The sequence below is a fragment of the Pangasianodon hypophthalmus genome, chromosome 16, assembly GCF_027358585.1.
Source record: "Pangasianodon hypophthalmus isolate fPanHyp1 chromosome 16, fPanHyp1.pri, whole genome shotgun sequence".
NCBI lineage: Eukaryota > Metazoa > Chordata > Actinopteri > Siluriformes > Pangasiidae > Pangasianodon > Pangasianodon hypophthalmus.
In genome coordinates, this window is record NC_069725.1 from 14,909,531 (window position 1) to 14,935,924 (window position 26,394).

The 26,394-nt window shown below is 40.0% G+C and overlaps 2 protein-coding genes across 9 annotated transcripts; one reads left to right on the top strand and one right to left on the bottom strand.

Annotated features, from left to right (window-relative positions):
• On the bottom strand, positions 1–6,566 carry slc16a7 (solute carrier family 16 member 7). The gene is made up of 5 exons (XM_026920159.3): positions 6,183–6,566; positions 5,410–5,634; positions 4,761–4,904; positions 2,274–3,122; positions 1–2,110 (listed from the first exon to the last, which is right to left on the bottom strand). The coding sequence occupies exons 2-5, from the start codon at positions 5,624–5,626 to the stop codon at positions 1,875–1,877; spliced, it is 1,446 nt and encodes a 481-aa protein (XP_026775960.1). The 5' UTR covers positions 5,627–5,634; positions 6,183–6,566; the 3' UTR covers positions 1–1,874.
• On the top strand, positions 5,027–24,548 carry prkcbp1l (protein kinase C binding protein 1, like). 8 transcript variants are annotated; one of them, XM_053240840.1, is made up of 20 exons: positions 5,027–5,167; positions 12,508–12,578; positions 12,942–13,102; positions 14,603–14,824; positions 15,245–15,358; positions 15,637–15,729; positions 15,839–15,926; positions 16,001–16,056; positions 16,167–16,244; positions 16,352–16,467; positions 16,707–17,164; positions 17,291–17,398; positions 17,662–17,808; positions 17,909–18,427; positions 18,920–19,330; positions 20,910–21,025; positions 21,147–21,227; positions 21,388–21,466; positions 21,568–21,807; positions 23,638–24,548. In XM_053240840.1, exons 1-20 carry the CDS (start codon positions 5,142–5,144, stop codon positions 23,811–23,813), a joined length of 3,360 nt encoding a protein of 1,119 aa, XP_053096815.1. In that variant the 5' UTR covers positions 5,027–5,141; the 3' UTR covers positions 23,814–24,548. The 8 variants fall into 8 exon arrangements, with proteins under 8 accessions (XP_053096815.1, XP_053096814.1, XP_053096812.1 ...); XM_053240839.1 differs by having other exon boundaries at positions 5,048–5,177; positions 14,681–14,824; XM_053240837.1 differs by having other exon boundaries at positions 5,049–5,177.
• Positions 24,549–26,394: the final 1,846 nt, after the last annotated feature.

A 26,394-nucleotide genomic window follows, 5' to 3' on the forward strand; every position in this document is an offset into this window, starting at 1 on the left:
TACAAGTAGAACACTTACGCAAGAGGTTTAATGCAACAAAAAAATCAGAAACAGAAGATCAAAAGGCAAGGACAACAGATAGGAGCAACAAAACAAATATAGCTGCAAGCAGCGATGACGGGCCCAAGCAATAAGATGCCATCGCCACCCGGTGGGTGTACAAAAACAATTCATAGTGAAGCGAGCGCTGTAGAGTTACTTGTTTTGCACTGATGTGTTAGGTTAAGCCCAGGTCTAAGGCTTTACAACAGGTTCCATGTCCAAACATACAGCTTACACACAGCTTAAACAATGCATGAAGAAGATAAGAGACATATGTTGTTATCCTTAATTTTATAATAAATATTAATAAAAAAAAATTATTTAAAAAATTATAATAAACATTATAATTAATGTTAGCCATTAATTAATTGTAGTGAAGTAATATGTAGTGGTCACATGAATTTAAAGGGGTGCAACATAGCTCTGTTTATGTGCGTTTCTCCTAGTTTGTGATTTTGATTCATTTTGAATTACAATGTAACAGCTATGCAAAGATTAAATGTAATTATAGCTATATAGTAGATGATGTCTTTTCAAAAAAAAAGACTGCATTTCAAAAAATCCACATTAAATCCAAAAAGACCTACTTCCTGTTGGGCGGAGCTAAAGACTGTCAGTTGGAAAGTTGTCTGGCTTAATGAGAACAATATATGTACAGAGTTTAGTAACTGTGTGTGAAACTGACCCCACCACTTTAGTCAAAAGGGATCGCTACAGAGCCCCCCTCCACACCCATAACTTAGCTTTCGCCCACGCCTAACGGTCGTCTAACGCTAACTCTGACCTGTGTGCCGACTTTAATGAAATTTTAAGCATGCTAAGAACCTCAAAAACACCCCAAAAGAGTATTAATGTTTGATGCGATACCACGACAACACTAAGACATCAAAAATCCTTTCACAGTTTTACATCAGCCATGTATTGACATTATTCTGACCAAGACTGGGGCGATTCGGGTAAATATAAGAGGATTATTGCATAGTCCGTTGTAAGTTTGTTGCTGCCAGTTGGTGGCACTATGACCATGACTCAAAATAGTCAATGTCTTGGCATAATGTTGACCAAGATTGGTGACAATCATGTGAATCTCCTAGGAGGAGTATTTAAAAGTTCACCACAAGCACTTTCACAAAATCCAAAATGGCCAACTTCCTGTTGGGCGGAGCTAATGATTTTCAGCACGAAAGTTGTTCGGGTAGATGAGAACAATTTATGTACTTAGTTTCATACATATACGTACAAGTACGTACGAAATATGCACCAAGATTATGTACTGTGTAAAAGGGGGCGCTGCAGAGCCCCCCCACCACGCCATGCGCTACCCTTTGCCAGGGCCTAATGGTAGTAGAGTCTGACGTGTGTGCCAAATTTCATGAGTTTTTGAGCATGTTAAAGGCCCCAAAAGCCCCCGAAACCCCGAAAAAATAATCATAATAGAAATAATAATCCTTAGCCCCCGTAACCCCGAAAAAATAATTATAATAGAAATAATAATCCTTAGGAAAACAATAGAGCCCTGCACACTTTCAGTGCTTGGGCCCTAAATACACACTGTTAATATGGTAAAAAGCTAGGACAGAAGTGTGAAAGATAAGCTCATGGTAAGGAGCAAGGTTTCACACTGAGTAAGTGGAGAGTTTAAACAGTAAGACTTCAGGTGTAACACTCAGGGATGATTGGTCCGTGACAAATATAAATGTAATACTAATCTTATGCAGCATTATAGGGTATATAACAATACCCTATTTTTAACTAAATATATGGATGTACGCTTTTTCAACTTAAAATCTAAGTGCATAGCATTACGCTTCTTTGCTAGCAAAGTCCATAAATTATTCTTCCTGACTGAATTTGATGTCTTGCTCAATATCATTAGCCTCCTCTATAGCAGCAAGTTCTTTGGCTGAACCAATCTGCAGATCATCCTGCTTCTGCTTCTGCTGTTCCTGCTCCAACCATCTGTAGTTAAAAAAATTCATAATGAAGAGGAAAAGTCCAGGAATCAGCATCATTATGCCACATGCAAAGTACATGTACTTATAGTCCATGAAGATATCAACCAGTGCACCTAAAGGAGAAAGAGTCAAAAGCATATCACCATTAAGGACAAAAGTTATATATGTGTGTTATAAGATGCACTCATAACAAGTTGTTAGTGACATTTAAACATTAGCTTTTAGTCTTTATTGCCTCAAGTAAGCATGTAACTGATGTAACTACATGTGACTCACCGGAAATTGGGGGCCCAAGAAGAACAGGGGCACATTCTATAATAGTGGCAAGTCCAACTGCACTGGAGAATCGTTGTGCTCCCACCAAATCCATTAGCACCTCAAAAAGCAGTGCACACAGCATTCCAAACGCCATCCCAAAGAAGACTGCATATACCACCAGACCTGCATACCCGGGCAACAGAGGGCATGCCAGATGACACACCCCATTATATGCCACAGAAAAGCTGAAGAAGTATTGAATCCTGGGACGGATCCATTTTGTGTTGGCCACTAGGCCAGTCGTAGGCCGAGCCACCATGTCTACCAGGGCAAATATGGAGAGCAGGAAGGCTGCAGAATACTCATCAATCCCCTGGTGCTTGGCATAGGGCGCCAAGAACACGACTGGAGCAAAGAACCCAAAGAACATCACAACATTCCCCACCAGGTATATAAGGTAACCACGGTGCTTGAAGAGTGAGAGGTCAATGAATTTGTTCACATTTGATGCACATCCTGTCTGCTTTGTCTGTTGCTTTCCTTTCACTAAACTAACTTTCTGTGAATCACTATTCTCTGTTCCTGCTCCATTGCCATCACTGTTTTGATTTTTCGAAGGCTTTTTTCTTATCTTAATGGGCCTCATCAGTGCTCCTGCCACACAGCAGTTGAATAGTATGGCTCCCAAGATGAAGAAACTTCCTTGCCAGCCAAAGTTGTCAAACAGAAACTGGTTGAGTGGAGCCAGAGTGGACAAAAATACTGGACTTCCTGCCATGGCCAAACCATTTGCTATGGGTCGTCTCACAAGGAAGTATTTCCCAATAATGGTCAGGGCTGGCTGCAGATTAAAGGCAAGGCCAAGACCTGAGAGAGAGAGTCAGACTATTAGTCCATGTTTCTGTTTGTGTTTCTGTCTTGATTAATAAGAGAAAAGCTTCAATTATTTGATGTCATTCTTGTCACACTTGTAAAAGGTTTGGGAGATTTACACTATTTGAATAAAATAGCTATAGAACTGTGCAAAAGTCTCGTGAAAACAATCTACAAGGCGTCGAAGCTTTTAATAATAATAAAAAACAGAATTAAAATTATAAAAATAGTAATAATTAAATCAACACTTAGTGTGACCACCCTTTGTCTTCAAAATGATTCACTGCTCTCAGATACGAAGTTGTATAACTTGACCAGTAGTTTGTTCCAAGCATCTTTGAGAACTTGTCCAAGTTCTTCTGCAGACTTTGGCTTTGTGTCATGATTGTGTCTCTGCGGCTCTGAGACGGCCTCCATGATAATTTAGGTCATGGCTCTGTGGAGGCCATAAGATCTGTTGCAGAGTTGTTGGGGTTTTTTTTCTTATTCTTCTTCTTTTTGCTAATGGTAATTTCTTATATTTGGAAAATTCATGTTTGGAAATGTAAAATTTGCTATTGATAAATTGATATTTTAAAAATTGGGTGCCTAGGATTTTTGCATGGTGTATATACACACAGTACTGTGCAAATAGGCAAAAAGGCATGTGCAAAGAAATGCTGTAGAGCAATGATGCCTTCAAAAATAATGAAATTAAATGTTTCTACATTTAAAAAAATACTATAAAGAGCAGTAAACAGTAATAAATGAAACAGAGTCAATATTTGGTGTGGCGGTCCTTCGCTTTAAAAGAAATAGTAGTCACAGGTACAGTGTGTGCAGTTTTATAAGGAAAAGTTTTACTGAGCATCTTGCAGAAGCAGCCACAGTTCTTCTGGAGACTTTGACTGTCACACTTGCTTCTTATTTTTGCAGCAAAACCCAGCAGCCTTCATTATGTTTTTTTTTTTTTTTTTGTCTGAAAAGTGGTCTCTTATGTAATCTGCTGCTTTCTTTACTGCCATACAAACATTGTTCTGTAACATTTAATTTTGTGCTGGAAAACTAATGTTTGGAAATCTAAAATGTTTTTGTACTGAATCAACAATGTAGAAGTCATAAAAGAAAAATCTATAACAAAGTTTGTACCAAAAAAAAATAAAGTGCCTAAGACTTTTGCACAGCATAAATATATATAACAATCAAGGGAATGACTGCTGCTTAGATGCTGAAGTTGGAACTGTACTGGCATAATAAACATGACTCAGCAGAACACATTTTGCTTGGACAGCAGATGAAGGACTTCTATATGAAACATCCTGTTTTTCAAAAATGTTTCCACCCTACATAATCATATATAATCTTTTCTCTAATAGAAAGTGAATTATGGCTATACTAAGCATTCACTGCTTGGCAAAAGAACTGAAATTTCAAGCTGAACTTGGGAACAGTGCCCTGCTCTGCCTTTGAACTTTTGCTATCATTACCCATGTATCCACAAACACATAAATGGGAGGCTCCTAGGTTTGGTGAAAATGACAAATCAGAGCTTTAGTGACCAAAATATTCAATATTCCCAACACAGGAAGTGTCTGACCCAGACATTTCACTAGCAGTATACAGATTAGTTGTGACAAATGATGATAGAAGTACCTCCAATGACTCCTACACATATGTACAGATGTATGATGCTTGTGCCAAAAGAAGCAGCAATCATGGAGACCCCAGCCATTAGGCCACCAGTAATGACCACCGGCCTGCTCCCATAACGATTGACGAGTATGCTGCTCAACGGTCCTGCGCAGAGAGTAATGGGTTAAGGGACATGAGAAAGTCACAAAAAGGAGGTCACTTCTACTTAAATCTAATACTGAGAACTGAACTGGTCTGTGTAACCTTTTGTTGCAAGATTGAACAAACAACAGCATGGGCAAGTTAAGCAACTGTGGGGACATACATGGATTCTTTACTTAACCTTCATATTCTGTTTAGCAATGGATCAAAATTCAACATTTTCAACCTCACAGTCTTCACATGCTTACGGATTCTCCTGATGGCAGGTGTGCGCAAGTAAGAGATCAAAGTGCTCTCACTTTTTGTTTAATATTTGCAAGACAAACTTAATTTTTAATTTTATCTAGCCACCCTCAAGTTAAAGATCTCAACATAAATTCTCTACTTTTACTTACAGCAAAATTCAAAATAGGACATTTGTGCCTACATTCGGTTATAATTAAGGCTCATTGGACTTGAATAAAATATATAGGACTGGAATGCCCTGCTTCTAAGTAAGTCAAATTACCTGCAGCATACATGGTAGCAAGCATGATGGAAGAGACCCATGCAATCTCACTGTAGGAGATGGAGAAATACTCCTGGATTTCCTTGAAGTAGATGGTAAGGGATTTGGGGAAGGCATATGAAAAGCCGATGGACACGAATGATCCAAAAACCACTGCCCAGCCCCAACCTCCATCAGGAGGAGTGTAGCCTAGATCAGCTGCAGCTGCGGGGGGCATTGTGGGGACTTTGTGGGGAACAGGCAAAAAAAATAACATTTAGTAAGTGGTAATATGGCTGATGAAACATTTTTATTTTCGTATTCGAATAAAATGTGGGCTCGTATTTTTGTGAGCTTCTCAGTCTTTCCCTTCATTTTCACTTACTGTCTTTCTATAAAATATAGTTTCTATAAAATATTCCATGCAAATTAAATAAATACTAATTACAATAATTCTATGTTTAATATATTGTCCATTTCCAAAGATAAACTGTAGAAACAATAATAATAATTTATATTATAAAAAAAATAAAAAATAATTTAAAAAAAGATTCCATAAATAAACTCATGTTGTCTCATACAATACTGGCCAAAAGTGAAAGCAAAACATTTTCAAAAATATTTTAGAATTTTAGAATAATAACTCAATTATCCTACAAGTTTTCAAATGATTGCAGTGTTTTGCATTGATTTACTTCAATATTTGTGAAAAGCCATGAGCTTGCCTTGTAAATTTGGCCTGTAGTATATGAATTTATTCATGCAGTAATTGTACATTATGATAAAAGGCTTACCTGTGTGTGGAGTTGAGACAGTTCACCTGTCCTGCCTCTCACACGCGCTCTCTCCCCACCACCAGACCTTATCAGCTCCTGCACTTCCACCTCTCCCTTGTTGCTGGCTGATTTTTAACTAATTCAGCATGCCTACAATTACAAAAGGTAAATAAAGTCCTAATGAGTCCTAAAACCCGGAAATTAGTTCGCATTTTCGCACTTCCGGTCCCATTGTCCACAACTCAATGGGTTTTTTGAATGGGTTTTTGGTTAAATGCCTGAAATAAGTTCTGTGATTAACACAAGCTCAAAATATTTTCACGTTTTATTCTATGACATAAAATACACAAGCAACACCCCACTCATGATTTTTTAAGCTTTTCACGTGTCTTGAAAAAGGTGGTTGCTAAAAAGTGGCTAAATGGGACTAAAGACGGTGTCGGGGACATTAAACGTCATCACGCCGATCAGGAAAACTCATCTACTACACGTATAAACAAACGGAATTTTCTCCAAAATAATGCAACATGGACACAGTTCCAAAAAAGGTAGTGGCAGATTCATCCACAAAAAGAGCCCAGTGGATCCTTACCAGGGAACATTTAAAATAAAGATTGTTTTTAAAATAAAGATTGAAAGAGTTGTTGTGGTGGTGACGTTGAAGTCATGCGACCGTGGTGTAGTTTGTTTACAGCCTCACTTTAGCTTTTTACTTCTGGTGATTGTACTTAGGCTTCAAAATTCATGAAAGTTGTGTTCATTTGTGAAGATTATGTTGATGAACAAAACGTGTAAGAATCATAAACTTTTGTTGGTCACAAAAAAAAAAAAAAATTGGTCACTTATTTTCTGCAATAATCCAAAAACCAAAGGAAAAAATCCTTTGGATTTTTGTTGAGGGACCCAAGGCGATGCTAACTTCCGGGTTGGCCTACAAAAATACGTCATCCCTATATATCTATAATTTCAAAAAATGTATTACTCAGAGATTAAATTGTAATAAACTAATAAGGCTACAGCCTTGATAGCTATAGAAAATCATCACAATATACTAGCATAATGTGTATAATTATTTATACATTTTGAATATATGAATATACTTGCTCAGTAAAATATATGTAAAATAACATTTTGAAGGAGTTATAAAATCTAAACTGCATTATGGGATATCCCGTGTACTGAAAACAGTCAGATGTAAATCTAACCAAATGACCTATATGTCATTCCCTTTTTGTCCACTAGGGATCAGCATTGTGTAAGTTATGTGTACCTTGTGGCCCTCCATTTTGAGGCCTACTAATACTTTATGAGTGCTTTTAATAATACCTGGTGGAGACCCAGTTAGAGCTAATTATGCAACACCCATTCACATTTCTGAAGCTTGATAGTACCATGTAGAAGTTGTAAATAATTCAGGAGAGGGTTGTATTCCATGGCGCTAGTTACTGATACTATGTCTGCCCTGTCATTTAACCTCGCAGAGCTTGTGATCTCAGTGCACATGCTCCTCTTCCTGATTAGGGTTGATGTTTTCTTACATTAAAACCCATAAACAAGACATGAAATAGAAATCATAGGATTGTATACAATCCATCGTTTTAACAAATGAACAAATGTATCTAGCTAAAGCAAGGCCTTAAGCCGAATTTTACAGTTAATATTGAATGGCTAGTTTACGCATATTGCATTATGTAAGCATATTACAGGAACACTGGAACTGTTTGCACTAGTCACATTTGGTGAACTACAAACAAGTGTCTACCTGGTGCACATTCTCTATTTCACCAGTTTCTTAGAAGGTATTGGGTGTGTTTATTATGGGGGATTTCCCAAACATTTATAGCTCAACGTAGCGCTCACTAAAATTACAAGTCTTTTCTTCAACGCCTCTGGTGCAGTACATTGCATTTCATATCTCTTGATTTTACAATCAGTTTTGTTCCATAGATGGTCTTTTCAGTGTGTATTTTTAAACAAATGAGGCCTAGTCGTCTCTTTCCCTGTGGTCGTACTCCTGTGGAGTGCTCCTGGCAGTGCTGAACAAAGATAATTACTCAGGAAGCCATCTGACCAATCAGCTGTGGCTTTACATGCTGTCAGTGGGAGGGTAGCCAGTCACGGCGCGCCTCTGATCACACACAGGCCTCCAGCGCTGAGTGTTCAGAGGCGAGCCCTCCCTTGTCTAAAGGCTGAGACTGTCCTCCATGTTTCATAAGTATTGACATTACACTTTTCAGCCATGCAGCCACAGAGGTAAGCTTTCTGTTTTATTCTCCTCTATGCTGTCCTTTCACTACTTCCATTGACTGTTAACACTGTTCATTTTCACTTATTTTCAGTCTACAGTAAAGGCCTGGCAAGGCCTCTCACACTGAAAACAGGGCAAAAGGGGGAGGGAATGAAAGGGGGAGGAGGAGGAGGCGGCGGCCTAAGGAGGAAAAACAGGCTTTTCTCTCTTCTGTGTCCTGAGCTTTGGCCTGGGCATGTCACATGACTGCAAAGCAAACTCAGGCAGCCATTACTCATTGCTGAAATGGCAAACAAATGGCAGTCAAATGTTGCACTGCCATGGAACTCGGGCTGGAGTGGGAGCAAGGCCCTGTTTTCCCTATTTGCCCCCCCACCCCCCCCCCACCCCAGTGTAGTAACAAGGAGAGAATGGGTTTGTAGGATGGGGGAGGGGTGACCGAATGGTGTAAGTCTTTTGTAAGCTGACTGCCTGGCCCTTTGTCTGCATGTCTGCTGTTGAGCCTGGCACAGAAAATGGTGGCACATTAAACGGAACTTGTTATTGGTGCCCATCTTCTGCAGATCTAACATGTCAATTCAAATCTACAATCTATTTTTTTCTAATCAACAGTTCTACAAAACTCCTGTTTTGTTAATGTGGACTTGAACCCATCATGTGCATGCATTTCTGACATGTTCTATCATAACAGTGTAGTTGATATTGACCTGCCATTGTGGAGGATTGTTGTAGTATGAAAGAATGTGTGAAAATATAAAGTATTATTTCTTTCTCCCAGAGCACATAATGAACACCATGTTCTCTATGTTCCACATCTGTCGCAACCAGCCATATGGGTGGGTCAGCGATAATGACACATTCTCACTTTAGCAACCTAAGTGACTAAACCATTACATACTCACTGGTCTATATGAATAGAGCAGAGAGTGAACATTATGTAGATCGTGTGTACGGCTTATTATATGGATGCAATCAACAGTTCCTTACCCCAACAGCACATAGTTGTTGGATCTGACTGGATAATCCATCTGTCCTTACGTATGTAGAGATTGACAGAATCACACTGAGCTTAAAATATAAATTATAACAAGGCAGTAAGATATTTTCTTAAAGCCTTTGTCTTGACGGTGGAAATCCGCAAGACACCGCCATTAGTTCTCGGTACCCTTTTGTTCTTTTCGAGAAAAACGTAAGCCTCAGAGATATGGCTAAAATGTGCTTTAGTTTATGTGGGAAAACTGTCTCTGATCATAATTGTCATGCCATCTGATAATGACTGTAGCTTCCCCATGGAATCAGTGCATATCTGCTGGTTCTTATATGAGAAAATGAATGATAAATAGGCAATAGAATGGCACCAACCCCACCGACCAATCAGCCAGTCTTATGCAAGTATCTTGGCCAGTTGGAGAGGGAGACACAACCTGAGCAGCAGATAGAAAGGCATGTAGTGGAAAATTTCACAACCATCCTTGATTCCAATGCAAAGGTCATCAAATGAAGAATTTGTCAGTTTTGTTCATTAAGAAAAGGTATGATTGTGCATTTTCTGGTCATTTCTTTGCTGTTTTCCTGGTTTGTTCAAAGACATTTGTTCTTCATACAAATTGATCAAAAATCGAAAGTGTTTTGTTTAAACGTGAAATGTAGTTTGAGATTCGTCTGCTGTGCCGCCTGGGACAGCAGATGTTGCGTGTCATGCCTCTCGAAAGGAAACTGATTTTTAGTGGTTTTGTCTGCAGAGGAAACAAACCACATCTGGTTTGAAATGTTTTTCAATGTAAAAAGGAAATGGTTACAAATATCAGAATAATGGGTAGTTGTATTCTCTGATTAGCTTTTATATACAGCTCTCATTTGTTTCCGTCAGGCATTAGGTTGTCTTCATATTACTCAAAAGCTGTTTTGTGAGAGCTTTCAGGTTATAGTGTATCTAACCATCAAAAGATTCACTCACAAATCTGCTTTTCAGGTGCTTTATATTGTTTGTGTGGCATAGCTCCTGATTGTTGCCAATACTGACGGTTTTTCATGCTGCCTGTTTACTGTAAAGCTCTTGTGGCGTGGACGTGCAGGATCAGGCCTTGAGGGAAGGGGGAGGGGATGTTCAGCACAGCGCTGGGGGAGGGGAAGCAGCAGCCTTTCTCATTTCCTGTGTGCAGACAGAGCGAGAAACGGAGAAAGAGAGAGGGGAAAAAAAAGACCTTGGCTCACTCATTCTCTGACCAGTTATCTCCACATTCACAGCTGCCTTTCTCCCCATTTCTTCTCTGTGACGGGCTCGCAGATCGGATGGCCTTTGTTGACATGAGAGTAGGTGTTTGGCTCCATAGAACATTCTAGAAGATCTTGCCCTTTTTTGTGTGTTCCATTTGTGGAGGTCACTGAATGAAGGCCATGTGGTGTTTCGGTTCTCGACTATGAACATGTCCTTAACAAGCCTGTGGATCAGTTCCAGGACTGGGTTTCCTATTTGACAAAAACAAAAACAAAAAAATCTTCGTCTAGGTCCTTCTGTTAGCCATCCTGGTGGCACACCTGGTGGAGTTTCTGACCACGTCACACTTTTCTCAAGAAGGGAGTGAAAATCTTGATGGAAAAAGGTTGGGGCTGCAAAAACGGTGCCATTGCCCACATGTGAAATATTGATGGCACTCCTACCAGGCTCAGTGTAGGCTAGCCTTCAGGATTTGCCAAGACATGAATTTTTTACACTCAGACATTTCAGTATCACATTTTGTGATAAACACACACTACACCAACAAATTCCCACTTTGTTGGTAGTACTATTATCTGGCAGAACACGTTACACAAGAGCTGGACAGTTGAGGCCTGCTAGTGATCAGGTGAGTTTTACTCCTTGGCATGGGTATTGAATTATGCCTGATTTGCCTTGTCAACTCAGTCGACCTTTTCCATTAGTCTGTTGTCTGCTGGAATGTAATAGCTGCATGAATGATGACTGAAATACACTTCAGATTCTCTTTGGCCATTGCTGCTACACAAGGTGTTAAAACAAAGGGCACATGTTGACACAGACTCGCATTCCTTCAAGACTTCATGACGCACTTTCCCATACTTGAGTCAGCAGGATATTTTTAAATGCTGGGTTCTATAGACATCTTCAGACTTTTTTTTAGACTCATTTTCAGTTATGTTCATTACAGTTTATATCTTTCTGGTTAGTGCATAAAGTGGGTGGGGGAATTTTTTTATTTTCAGTCATTTTAGTTGGTGCGCTAACGGTGAGAGAAGAAGAAGGATTTCCAGCAGTATTACAGGCCTTAAGCCTTTAGCTGCCTTGTGATCCAGTTCAACCTTCTGTTTTTTAACCATACCATCCAAAGAAACATTCTTTTCTTCACCTTCTGCCATCTCCTCCCTCTGTGGTTAAGCTGGTATTTGTTGATCTGACCTCACTGGATTTTCCTGTGGTGGCTGAACAAGGCTAACAATGACAGAGCACATCTACCGCAATGCTACAACAACACATCTCCTTTCCCTCCTCTTTTTAGTAGAACAACAAAAAGTGCTTTCTGGGATCTACCCAAGCCCCGTTTTAAAACTGACTCAACAGGTTTGTATAAAAGTGGATGACAGGAGCTGATATTAGTGAGGATTATAATGTCTGAATTTAGGAGACTGTCTTTAATAAGAGTCAAAACCTCTCCGTGGTTGTTTATCTAAAGGGTCTAATGCGTTTAGAAGAAAGCTGCAGCACTACACGTTGGCTAGGAGACGTTTCAACCCTTGTGGCTGGCCATACTCAAAGGAGTAATCCTCATGAAAACTCCTGGCCCAGAGGAGACAAGTACTGGTCACTGGAGAGTAGCATCAGCTCACTGTCTGTACATAATCCAGTAAAACAGACAAAAATTAAGAAGAAGATCACATATATAGTCATGTTTAAAGATGCCATTTTGAGGACCAGTTCTAGTGTGAGATGGACTGGCTATGCTGCAGTGAACAACAACAGTAAAACTCTTGGGATTTGATTGCATCACCTCAGGTTTCTATCTCAGAAGCAAACCTTATGAGAGTCCCACATTTACATTGCTTTCTTCTCCCTTGTGTATTGATCTTTTCTTACATCAGCTTGGCTGAGGAGGAGATCAAGACAGAGTCTGATGTGGTTGAAGGGATGGAGGTATCAGTACCACCAAAAGGTAAGGTAGATATTTGATATATCAGTGGTTTAGCAGAATGGTGTGCCAGTATGTAGTTTATTTTAGTCAATATTACTATTTCCTTGGGTAAAATGAGTGTTTATGTTCTGGAAGAGGTGTATCACAGTGTACAGTGGCAAAACCTTCCCTGACAGAGACAGAATAATTCTAATGAAGTATAAAAACATGTGCATGTTAGCTCCACTGAAGGCTGAGTCAGTTTCAGTCGAATAAGGTCAAACTGATAGGCCTGAGAGGGTGGACTGAGAGAATCTATCTCTGTCTCTCTCTCTCTCTCTCTCTCTCTCTCTCTGTCTTGTCGACTGTCATCATCCTTAAAGATGTCTATCATTGTATGCACAGTTCCTGATCTAGGATCAGCAGAAGCAACAATGGCTAGTCAAAAACGGAAAGCACCCAGTCCCCCTCATTCCTCTAACGGCCATTCACCATCTGACACATCTCCCAGTGGTGTCAAGAAAAAAAAGAAACCTGGCTTAGTCACCAGCAACAATAAAGATCAGGTAGGACCCTATCCTAAGTACTCACTTCTTTCATTCAAATATGATAAATGTGAAAAGCTTAATGAATTTTAATGCTGAGTGACAGCAAGATAGTTTGTTTGAATTTGTTTATGCATCTTGAGAAGCAACTCTTGCACCCAGAGTGTGTAAGCAAATCTCTTTTATGTACTTTTACATTATTTTTTAGCAACCCATGTGAAATGGTTGTGCTACTGTCATTTTATTATAGCTTGGGATAGCTCTCCTCTAAATGCCATGGTCATTTCCTAAGGAACTGGAGTAGAATTTAGCCCTGTATTATCTTTTGATTTGCAAACTTTAGATCAAGGGTCATTAGTTTCAGTATAGAAGTGCTTAGGGTCCAACACAGTTTAGTGATTTCTAAAAGACCTGATTTAACTCCCAGTTAATTAGCAGGAATAGGAGGTGTCTTAGGGCTGGGAAATCACCAATCTGTGCTGGACTCTGGCCTTCCATGACTGGACGTGATGACCTTTGCTCTATCTAGCTTAAGCCTATGTAGGTATAGACACTCAGTTTGCCTTTGCAGTAGATCCTAACTATTACTAGCATTCCTGGGGCTTCAATAAATCCCGTGTGCTGCATTGCTTGTATTGTTGCCTTGGTATTCTGATTATAGCTTTTATAATCTCCATGCATGATACCAAATGCAGAACTGTAAAATTACACTCTTAGAAAATAACCCCTCAGTGCATATTTGATTAGTTAAGGATTCATAAATTTTTAAACGGGGTCTACTTGAAACCCTTTCTGACAGAAAAATACTTTCTTGGCAAATTCTACTTTGAGCTATTAAAGATTCTCCCAGAGGGATAAACTGAAGGGATAAACTATACTAATTTTTTCCGTTTTTTTTTTATTTTTTTAAGAATTTCCATGCAGGACTTTTTGAGGGCTGCGAAACCACCAAATATAGCCTATAACTACTAAACTAATTTCATTACTTTCAATTCTGCTAAAAATGCTTAATTTACTATTACATTTCTTTAAAAAATTCACCATCTTCAAATATTCAAGAGGCATTTCTAATATGTAAACTACACAATATTAAAGGTATTCTGATGATTATAAATGAAATTAATCTTATTAATTAATTTTAGTTAATGTTTTTGAGTTTGCGTCCTCGTTTGCAGATTGATTGCGGTTGTCTGGCCCTGTTAGTGCTTGGCAATCAGTATCTGTGCTTGGTATCTGTGGCTTTGTGAATTAGTAATCAACCCTCCTCCTGGAGAGGCAGAATTGTGTTCTGAGCCTGTGCTGTACTCAATACTCTCACATTACTCGTCAAGGGCTTGAGCAAAATCCTACTTACATCTCTCCAGCATGAGGGTTACCTCCCCTTGCTTTTGCCCACTACATTTAGTGAGGTCCTTTGGTTGTGCTGTGTTGACTTTTGCAAAGCCTTGCTGCTCTTCTTGCCTGCAGTGCCGTGGTGTGTGTTTTTGACCGCTGCTTCTGTCTCTCTTGCCTGCATTTCAGTGTGAGCTAAGACATGGTCCCTTTTACTATGTCAAGCAGCCTGCACTCACCGCAGACCCTGTTGATGTTGTGCCACAGGATGGGAGGAATGACTTCTACTGCTGGATGTGCCATCGTGAGGGCCAGGTGCTCTGCTGTGAGCTCTGCCCACGCGTGTACCATGCCAAGTGCCTCAAACTGGCTGCTGAGCCTGAAGGCGACTGGTTCTGTCCAGAGTGTGAGGTAACTACTAGATGAGTATGAGGTGTGAGGCACTTCTCCTGGTTGTAAACATTCAAAGCATATTAAGAACTGCGATGGTCCCCCCACTTCCCCCCAGCCAGGTCTTATAGGGTAGATATTTAGCCTTTTCGTTCTTCCTTAGGCTTTTGAGCTAGTCAGAAATTGGCTAAAGAGACTATAAACACCACGAACTTGCATTCCGACTCCTACTTTGCATCAGTGAAATAGTTTTTCTCAGCAGATTCAAGCTTAAAATAAAATATGTCAACCCTACAATATGCTATTAAACATAGTGTATATGGTTCATACTGCATACCTTTGTTAGTCTAAAATGCAGTAGATGAGAGTTTATCCCCTGCTTTTGAGTTGAGGAAAGTTTAGTTACCAAGTTGCTATATTAAAAACTCTCGTTTCTTTCAGAAAATAACAGTAGCAGAATGCATTGAGACTCAAAGCAAAGCCATGACCATGCTGAGTCTGGAACAGCTATCCTACCTGTTGAAGTTTGCCCTTCAGAAAATGAAGCAGCCAGGGGTAATACGTCCTTTTCTCACTTGATTTAAAATGGTGATGTAGCTTTTGCCATAGCTAAGTCCTTATTTTGAATAATATAGCATTTGTTGGTGTGTTGGTGTTGCAGGGTTTGGGATTTATTTGTGTCTCAGGCTTTAATAAAACCAATTTCCAATTGTCAATCTCCATTGTTATTATATTATTTTAACCCATGAATAGAATCTTTTTGGGTCTGGGATAACTAGAACTCCCCAGATCATATGTAGTTAATAATCATTGCCAACTTTCACACTGTGTAGACAGAGCCGTTTCAGAAACCAGTCTCTCTGGAGCAGCATCCTGACTACGCAGAGTACATCTTCAACCCAATGGACCTATGCACCTTAGAGAAGGTAACTCGTAACGGTTACTCCTTTTGATTGTATTCATGCAATAGACAAAATTGTAGGCTCTGAAGGACTCACCAACAGAAGCCTGAACAGTGCTTTGTCTTTTTCACAGAATATCAAAAAGAAGATGTATGGCTGCACCGAGGCATTTTTGGCAGACGTGAAATGGATCTTACACAACTGTATTATTTATAATGGAGGTTAGTTCTCATTTAAAATCTTCGATTTAAAACGCTATGCGGTTTGTATTTGACTGTTTGTGGGTCTTGTGCAGGGAATCATAAACTTACTGCAACAGCAAAGGTTATTGTCAAGATCTGTGAACATGAGGTGAGTTTTATAATTAGGGAGAGGTATACAAAAACATTACTGGAAGTGTAGTTTTTTAGGGAAGATCAGCATGCTTGCAATGAAATACTTTGTCTGGTTTCCATCTCCAGATGAATGAAATTGAGGTTTGTCCAGAGTGCTACTTGTCAGCTTGCCAAAAGAGAGACAACTGGTTCTGTGAACCATGTGTGAGTAGATCAGACATCGATGCATTTGACGTTCTTGAACTTGAGATAATGGGCAGTTTACTACTGAATGCATAGTAAGACATGATTGCTTTTTTTGTTGTATGCAGTCTCAGCCCCATCCACTGGTGTGGGCTAAGCTGAAAGGTTTTCCCTTCTGGCCTGCTAAAGCTCTGAGGGACAAAGATGGCCAGGTAGATGCTCGCTTCTTTGGCCAACATGACAGGTGAGCTTGCAGTATTTACTGCAGAGGCCAGTTTGGACGTGATCTCAACTGATTTAACACGACAGACCTTCAGTTGCATGTCCAGTTTACTAAACAAAATGTTAAAATCTTAGACAGTGATTGTTGAGAAGTGGATGTTGATCTTAACTGTCTCTGCAAAGACATCTCAGGTCTAGCAAAGGGATTGAGCCTAGAGCTAGGTTTATATATTGTCACCACATTGAGTTATCTTTTTTCAGAGCTTGGGTGCCCATTAACAACTGCTACCTCATGTCAAAAGAGATTCCCTTCTCTGTGAAGAAGACTAAGAGCATCTTCAACAGTGCAATGCAAGAGATGGAGGTTTATGTGGAAAACGTACGCAAGAAACATGGCGTGTTTAATTACGCCCCATTCCGAACACCATATACACCAAACAACCTGTTCCAGATGCTACTGGACCCAAGTAACCCCAGGAAAGGTACAGTCATGCCAGAGAAACAGGACAAGATCAAGTTCAACTTTGACATGACGGCATCTCCCAGGACATCCCTGGGCAAGAGTGTGGGACATAGGATGAGTGACATGCCCAGGTCTCCAATGAGTACTAATTCCTCAGTCCACACAGGGTCAGACCTCGAGCAGGATGCATCAGAGAAAGGAACAAGAATCCCATCTAGCCACTACAGTACAGGGGAAGACTCTATGGACTGCACAGGTACACAACCCTACAGTGTTCTTATAGTTTGTCTTATGTTGTTGCTTAATAGACTGATGTCATTATCTCCCACACTCCATACTTTTTGTATGGAATATTAACAGACATTTAATTTTTTTGCTACAGCATCACCAGCATGTCTGAAGTCCACAGGTAGCCCAAAACCCATCCTACCAACACATCTTAAACAGGAGAGAACGCAGAATACAGCCAGCATCCTCAACCTAAATCTTGGTGAGCTTTACAAAAATGGCTTTGTATGTCCAGTCATCTCAAGGACGTTTTCACTCTGTCAGCTTATGAACCCAGATTTCATTACAGTTTGTTTGTGGCAATATGTATTGTAAAAAGCTCTACACAAATTAAAATAGAATTGAATTGGGAAATGTCAAAAGATCATCAATGTCCTCTAGCAATGTCCTTTAGCAATGTTCTCTAGCCATTATATTAGAGGCCTGCTATTGCAAAGTAGGGATGATTATTGACTGTGCTCTCAGACCGCATTAAGGCAGAAATGGACCTAAAGGAGCTGAGTGAGACTGTACAGCAACAGCAGCAGCAAGGCCCATCTGTACTCCTTACCTCACCAAAGAAACCCACCAGAAGTCTGGATAAGACCATAGAGAGCTGCAAGGCCCAACTAGGTATGGCACACACACCATATCATGCCATATCATATATAGCACACACATTCATTCTTAGAGATACATAAATTGTGTAACTGTCTCCTTATACTGTGTGTAGGCATTGATGAAATCTCTGAGGATGTGTACCAAGGTGTGGATCACAGTGATTCTGATGATACTGACAAGTCTGACTCCAGCGACAGCGAGTATGCGAGCGAAGAGGAGCAGGAGCTGAAAAACGCAGCAAAGAATGAAGACCATGAGGATGCCGTCTTTAAAAACAAAAAGAGACCCAGACCTGCATCTTCACAACCGCAAAACAATAAGAACCAGTCTCAAAACGTGACTGAGAAGGTGGCCTCAGAACCTCCCCTAAAAAAGAAAGCCAGTGGTGTTTCAGAGAAGGAAGCCCAGGAAAAGCCCAGGGCAAACCAACAGACACCGTCACAGAGAGAGAGACCTTCAGCTGGGCATGAGGGAAAGGCTGGAGCTGTGGATGCAGATTCCGACTCGGAAAGAGAACTTGTGATTGACCTTGGTGAGGAACAGGGAGGGAAAGAGAGGAAGAAACCAAAGAGAGAGTCTTCATCAATCTCCAACTCTATAACCAAAGACAATGCAGCCGGCAAAACTGAAGGTGCCGTCCCTTTTCTAAGTGTGTGTGTATGTGTGTGTGTGAGTGTGTGTGTGTGTGTGTGTGTGTGGTGAGTAGTTGATTCATATACATGCATGGAAACAGCAGATATTTTAAAAATCATCATTAATCAGAATCATTTTATTCATCATTTACATGTATTAGGAATTTTTCTTGGTGTTTGGTCACAACACAATACATTCAACACACACATCTCAGGCAACACAACACAATTACCATCCCAATATACACAATGACTATCCTAAACACAGTGACCATCTCTAATATTGCTGGAAAAAAGGCCGATGTAATGCTGGTGGTAATAGAGGGTTATGAAAGTTGTTTTTGTAATTAATGATGTACTGAGTGTGTATTCCTTTCAGTGTTCCTTTCAATAGCAATTCCATTTTGGAAATTTACTTAAAAATTTGCTATACTAATTGTAATAATATTAGAAGGAAACATACTTATGTTTATCTCTATATCTGTACTCAGGAAAGGCTCAGGCTGCTGCCAGCCCTTCAGTCTCTCCATCCCCAGTACCCTCTGCTTCATCCTCCAACCCCAGCACAAGAGATTTAACTCAGCCAGTCTTAAAGGCACCAAACACCGCCTCTGCCCCACCCTTCACCTCCGTCAGCACCACCTCTGTACTAGCAACTGCTTCTGCAACAAATTCCTCTACGACAACTGTGGTAAAGAAACAGCGCCCTCTGCTGCCCAAGGAGACAGCACAGTCTGGTCAGGCATCTGTGGTTTGGAACCAGACTGGGAATAAGCTCCAGACATCCTCTCCAAAGTGGCAACTGCAGAAGGTTCAGAAGCAGCAACATGGCGCACAGTCTCAAAGCCCAGTGGCTTCCAGCAATGCCAGCACCCGCTACCAGACCAGGCAGTCTGTTAAAGGTAACTGGAACTTCCACTTCCACCCGAGACAAAAAAGTAAACACTTCATGTTTATACCTATAAGAAGAGCTATAGGATACACTGGAGATCAGGGTTGGTATTGTGAGATGTAAGAAATGCCAGAAAATTCTGAAAGGACATATTTACAAAGAATTTTAACGCTAAAAAGTAGCTCCTAACTGGCTGATTCAGGAGAAACTCTTTAAAATGGGAGTGTTAGTCTAAAAATCAAAACTCCTATATTTTTTGTAATTTATATTGCTTTTTTTAATAACACTAACAGCCGGTTCTAAGCAGGTTCTAAGCAGGTACTGTAGGGATTGGGTGTGGTTGATCAAATTACACTGATAGAACTGTCATTCACTTCATTTACTCCTAGGATTAACTCCTAATCCTCTCCAAGAGTGATTCTGAAGTTATATAACAGATCTTTACTCCCAGCTTTTTTCTAAGAATGTTTTCAATCTTAAATAGACTTCTAATTTTTAGAAGGGTTATACATAACATTTGCTAAAGACATACTGATAAAGAATATTAAGTATCCCCTAACTGGCTGATTTAGGAGTAACTCAGGAGTAAATGGGTGTGTTAATCCCAACATTATGATTTAGTAATTAAGAAATTTTAGCATTTTAGCACTAAAAGCAGATCCTAAATCTGTGAAAACTGAGGGGTAGTCCAGAGAAGTCTCAGGTCACTGATGACTGAGTCACGAGCAATCCTAAATGGTGCAATCATGTTTGTGTTTACTATATCTAATGTCAATGAACTTTAAAAAGTTAGCATGTTGATAAAAAGTGCTCCCCAGACTGCTTTTGCTATTCAACAGTTGCTACAAACAATGATGTCATAACTCAATATTGACAGTGATTGGCTTAGGTTGAGGTGTTCACAATATACTCATAAATAAAAAACAATTACATATCATATTACGATTTAAAAAAGAAAATGAAAGTGTCATTGATTTCATACTACATGGGAAAAAAAAGGTTGACAGGTCGAATATGTTTTCTTTTACATACATTTTACATACAAAGCCATAAATGCACTACAGTGTAGTCTTGTACTGGTGACTATGTAAATCGATATCTGACAATTTGCCAAAAAATACTTGCTTAAAACTAGAACTTCACAAATGAACATGGTTCTTTCCATGCATGAAATCATCAGCAGTTTCATTTTCAATAATTTTTTTTTTTTATGAGCATGTGCATTGGGATTTCATTTGAGTTTACTGCACAGACAACTACCATCAGCCCATCACTGATGATATTCCTTCATGAAATATGTTGTAATCCTTAGCAACAGGGTCGACCCAGGCCTTCTTTTGTCTAGAAATTTCTTACTAAAAGTTCCTCTCAGCAGTCTTATGAATGGGTTTTAAGGAGAAACTTAATTAGGACCATTAAGTGCCACTTGGGAGAACTCTATGTGCTAAGATTCTTTGTGAAGACAGCCCCAGAATCAGAAATGCTGCTTTCCATGGGAATTAGATTAGGCAGATCATATAAGAATATTCAGTATGCCCTGAAAATATATAGGGTACATTTTTCTAAAATGTGATTTGTGTTTTTACCAGCTGTTCAGCAAAAGGACCCCTTGTCTGGGTCCTCTAGTTCAGTCCTAGCTGGGGACTTCCTCACCCCGCCTGCCTCTGCTGATGTAGCAGCTGATATTGCCAAGTACACATCTAAAGTAAGTAAACATAACCTCAACAGCCCAAATACACGGCCAGCATGAAATGCCTGTTATTTTTCAGCAGTTACAGTTACTGACTTGCCTAAATTAAAGCTAAAGTCATGCTTTTTCTTTGTAGATAATGGATGCTATTAAAGGAACAATGACCGAGATATACAACGACCTTTCCAAAAGCACAACAGGAAACACTATTGCTGAGGTTTGCCTTATTGGTGCACACATCTGCATTTATGGCGTTGTGAATTTCACTTTTTTGTATCACTGTACAATGCTGAATACAGCTTTTTTTTCCCCATACACTCGTATAATAGTCATTGTTCTTCACTAATGACCCGATTTACACTAATTCTGTGATGCAGATACGAAGGTTAAGGATTGAGATCGAGAAGCTCCAGTGGCTGCATCAGCAAGAGCTTTCAGAGATGAAACATAATCTGGGTACTTTGTCCTCGCAAACATGTTTAACTGCACACATCAGTCTGTAAATTCACTGTACTTGACAATCACTGTACATGATCGCGCTGTATGTCTGCCTCTAGAACTGACCATGGCGGAGATGAGGCAGAGTCTGGAGCAAGAGAGGGAGAGGCTTGTGTCGGAGGTAAAGAAGCAGATGGAGGTGGAGAAACAGCAGGCTGTGGATGAAACGAAGAAGAAGCAGTGGTGTGCCAACTGTAAGAAGGAGGCCATTTTCTACTGCTGTTGGAATACCAGCTACTGTGATTATCCCTGCCAACAAGCGCACTGGCCTGAACACATGAAATCCTGCACGCAATCAGGTATGAAATACACCAGATGTGCTGATATTCTTCTGAAAAAATATCACAATAATTGCCTATCCTTTTCTAACAGTATAGGATATTATTACAAAATGATTGTATTTAAAGAAAATACAGCATGTTTAAATATAAACTTTATTGTATTAACCTTAACCTTATTCTTCTAAAAACAATTACTGAAATCTTACCCAAATTGCCAATGGAGCAGATACACTATATGGCCAAAAGTTTGTGGATACATGACTATCACACTCATATGTGGGCCATCCAGAAAAGTTGCCACAATGTTGGAAGCACACAATTGTTGAGAATGTCTTTGTATGCTGTAGCATTAAGATTTCCCTTCACTGGAACTAAGAAGCCCAAACATGTTCCAGCATGACAATGCCCTTGTGCACAAAGCGAGGTCCATGAAGACATGGTTTGCCAAAGTTAGAGTGGAAGAACTTAAGTGGCCTGCACAGAGCCCTGACCTCAACCCCACTGAACACCTTTGTTATGAACTGGAATGCTGACTGCACCCCAGACCCCCTCACCCAACATCAGTGCCTGACCTCACTAATGCTCTTGTGGCTGAATGAGCACAAATCCCCACAGCCACACTCCAAAATCAATTCAATTCAATTTTATTTGTATAGCGCTTTTAACAATGGACATTGTCACAAAGCAGCTTTACAGAAATAAATGGATTCAAAAAATATATTGTAAATATGTGAATTTATCCCTAATGAGCAAGCCAGAGGCGACATTGGCAAGGAAAAACTCCCCGAGATGATATGAGGAAGAAACCTTGAGAGGAACCAGGCTCAAAAGGGAAGCCATCCTCATCTGGGTGCAATGGATAGTACAATTATAAATAATTCCCTTCTATTATTGTGTACTATATGGACAAATAGTGCAAATGTGCAACCAGTAAATTAATCACAGTTTTCGCAAGAAGTCCGGTTGGTTAAAATCTATCCACTGTCCACTGATGGAGTCCTGAGTACGAAGGTGATTGTGGCAACTGCAGCCCCAAAGCCACCACAGCAATCGCAGTCCCAAGCCATTACAGTACAGCTCCCCATATGTGATCCTCAAGCCATCTCCACAGTCCCAAGGTGGCACTATCCCCAGCAACGCAAATGGTTCAGATCCAAAATCTAGTGGAAAGCCACTGTTGTAGCTGTGTTGCAGCAAAGTGGGGACTAAATCTGAAATGGGGTATTCAAAAAGCACATATGGGTGTGATTGGTCAGGTGTCCACACACAGTTGGCCATATAGTGTGTGACATGTTTAAAGAATGGGACAAATCTCATAAATTAAAACATAAATATAAATGCAAGCATGGTGTGGTGGTGCAGTGGGTATCATTGCGGCCTCACAGCTCCAGGGTCCCAGGTTCAATCCTGACCTTGGTTTACTGTCTGTGTGGAGTTTCTCTAGGTGTCCACATGAGTTTCTCCAGATTGCCCAGTTTCTTTCAACCTACTAAAATATGCTGGTACACAGATTTGGCTGCTCTAAATTGCCTGTAGGTGTGAATAAGTGTGTGAATGATTGTGCATGGTGCCCTTCAATGGACTGGTGTCCCTTCCAGGGCTAGGCAATGGATCCAGTGTGGCTCTGACCAAAATAAAGTAGTTACTGAAGATAAATGAAGGAATGAATGAATATAAATGCAAGGGAATTACTCTAATGCATCCGCAATAACGATATGCTTACAACACACTGACTGCAAGACCACTCGTTTTACAATTGTGAGTTCTCTCCATGTATACAACACATTCAACACTCATATGTCTTTCCCAGAGACAAACGTCCTAATGAAGCGTTTCAATTTTTTCTAGCCACAGCATCTCAGCAAGAGCCAGAGGAAGAGGCCTCTGCGGTTCCATTAAAAACCTCAGGACAATCACCTAAAGCCCAGCATTCACCTGCAGCCAACAGAAGTTCACCAACACACAAAACCCCCTCGCCTTCATCAGACAACACTAAAGCAAGCGCCACAGTCTCTGTGTCCTAACCAGAACTTCTCCATCATTTCTCCACGGTCACCAACATGGATGCTTCTGGACTGGGGTCTGCAAGTTGTGCTTTTCTCTTCTTCTTCTTCTTCTTCTTCTTCTTCTTCTTGTCAAAGCTCAAAGCAAAGACATATTAAACTTACGCTCCTCACCTGCCCAGTTCACTACACCTGAAGATGTAAGAAAGTGGTTAATTTTTTTTATACATTTCTGAGTCATTTAATGTTTTTTTTTTTTAGTCTACATAAAATTGATTTGTACAAAGGCTGAAAGTTTCATATAAAATATGCTAAAGTAATACTGTTTTTTTTTACACACAGTTGAGTTTTATACGGTGCAGATCAAATGAATTTGTCTGCTCAGTAAATTTTTTTTATGTACCCGCTGCACTTACCGGTGCCTCCAGAGAGATGGTTGCTTTACATTTTTTTTAGATGGTGGATCTTTTGAAACATGGTGGGATTTATTAATTCGCAACATGTTAAGGTTTGATTCTCACTACATCACCCTTCAAAGACATTCTGTGTAGCCATCTTACTGAGGTCATTCATCCTGCAGATATTGCTTGATTTAAAGCTGACGAAAGCAGAGTGATTGAGGTTGTATTTGTATTTCACTTCAACTTTTCACTTGTTTACATATTGTAAATAATTAAAGAACTAAAAGGAGACAACTATCTGTAAGAAAAATAAAATCAACTCCCTTCTGAAATTAAAGTCATGAGTTGTCTTGCATTTCTAGAGTCCTTTCTTGGAGTCAAAAGCCAGTGATCAAATACAAACTAAAGAACAAGGCGATTAAAGCTCTTTTAATGAAACGTCAAGGTTGAGTGTTCGTTTAACATGCAGGCAAAAGCATTAGATGAGATTAATGTAACCATAACTGAGCAAGGCATTTCATTATTTCATGCTGCTCCCCTTTTAATGGAGTGACAGCAGCATCTAGTGGTAAAACTTTTTGGAAAATACTGATGGCCTGCATGAACACACAGTCCTCTTTCATATAAAGCAGTCAGACAAAGCAAATAAATAAAAAATATGCCACTGAATCCTCACCAGCAAACAAATCTAATTATCTGCATGACCTATCCAGTATGAATCAATGAATGGAAGTTGTTGTAGTCACTTTATTAGGTACACCCATATTATACACATATTTAATGAAAACAAAGGTGTACTTTTTTTGGGTATACAACTCCTGAGTGCTTTAGCCCATGTTTTGCTATATGCATTATCTCTACCCAGTTCAACACTCGAAGGGAACCACCACAGGACCACCATTAACCAGATGTTGTGTATTAGGCAGAGCAGTCATGCTTTTTTATGCATAGTGTGTCTTAATTATCCTCTAGCCCTTTATCAACTGCTGTTGGTTGGAATTCTTTTGATTGGCGTCCTATTCACAATCCAGTAGTAACAATGAGGTGTTGATACACATGTACCAGTGCCACACACTACAATACCGCTGTCGTGCCAGTGTTTCTGCTGCTGTGCTGAGAATAGTCCACCAACCAAATAATGGCCCTGTGGTAAGACATTCCTACTGATGGATGAAGTAGAGGAGGCTAACAAACTGTAACATAGTATACTTATAATTGTATATCTAGTGCACCTATCCCATATGCATAACAAAAGTAAATGGCTGATATGTGTTTTTAAAAGCTGTAACTAATAAAGTGACCACGGAGTGTGTGTATGTATAGAATAATATACACAATATGGCCAAAAGTATGTGGACACCTGACACCCATATGTGCTTTTTGAACATCCCATTCCAGATTAGTCCTGTTGTACTAACCTCCACTCCTCTGGGAAAGATTTGCACTAGATTTTGGAGTGTGTCTGTGGGGATTTTTGCCCATTCAGCCACAAGAGTATTAGTGAGGTCAGGCACTGATGTGGGGTGAGGAGGCCTGGGGTGCAGTCAGCATTCCAGTTCATCCCAAAGGTGTTCAGTGGGGTTGAAGTAAGGGCTCTGTGCAGGACACTTGGGTTCTTCCACTCCAACCTTGGCAAACCATGCCTTCATGGACCTGGCTTTGTGCACATGGCCATTGCCATGCTGGAACAGGTTTGGACCCTTGGACCCCTTAGCTCCAGTGAAGGGAAATCTTAGCACTACAGCATACAAAGACATCCTAGGCAATCGTGTGCTTCAGACTTTGTGGCAATAGCTTGGGCGTGATAGTCAGGTGTCAACATACTTTTGGCCAGTGTAGACAGAGTCTACATCTACATGTCTACATCTGTGTGACATGGAAGAACATGTTTTCTTTTAAGACATGGGTGCAAAGACTTCAGACTGAGAGCTCAATTCATTCTAATTGATTTTACTTGTATAGTGCGTTTAACAACGGGCATGATCACAAAGCGACTTTACAGATACCTGGATTCATATAGCGCTTTTAACAAGCAGCTTTACAGAAATATATAAATTCTGGATATAAATTTTAAATTCATAAATTTATCCCTAATGAGTAAGCCAGAGGTGACGGTGGCAAGGAAAAACTCCCTGAGACGATATGAGGAAGAAACCTCAAAAAAGAAGACGCAAAAGGGAACCAATCCTCATCTGGGCGAC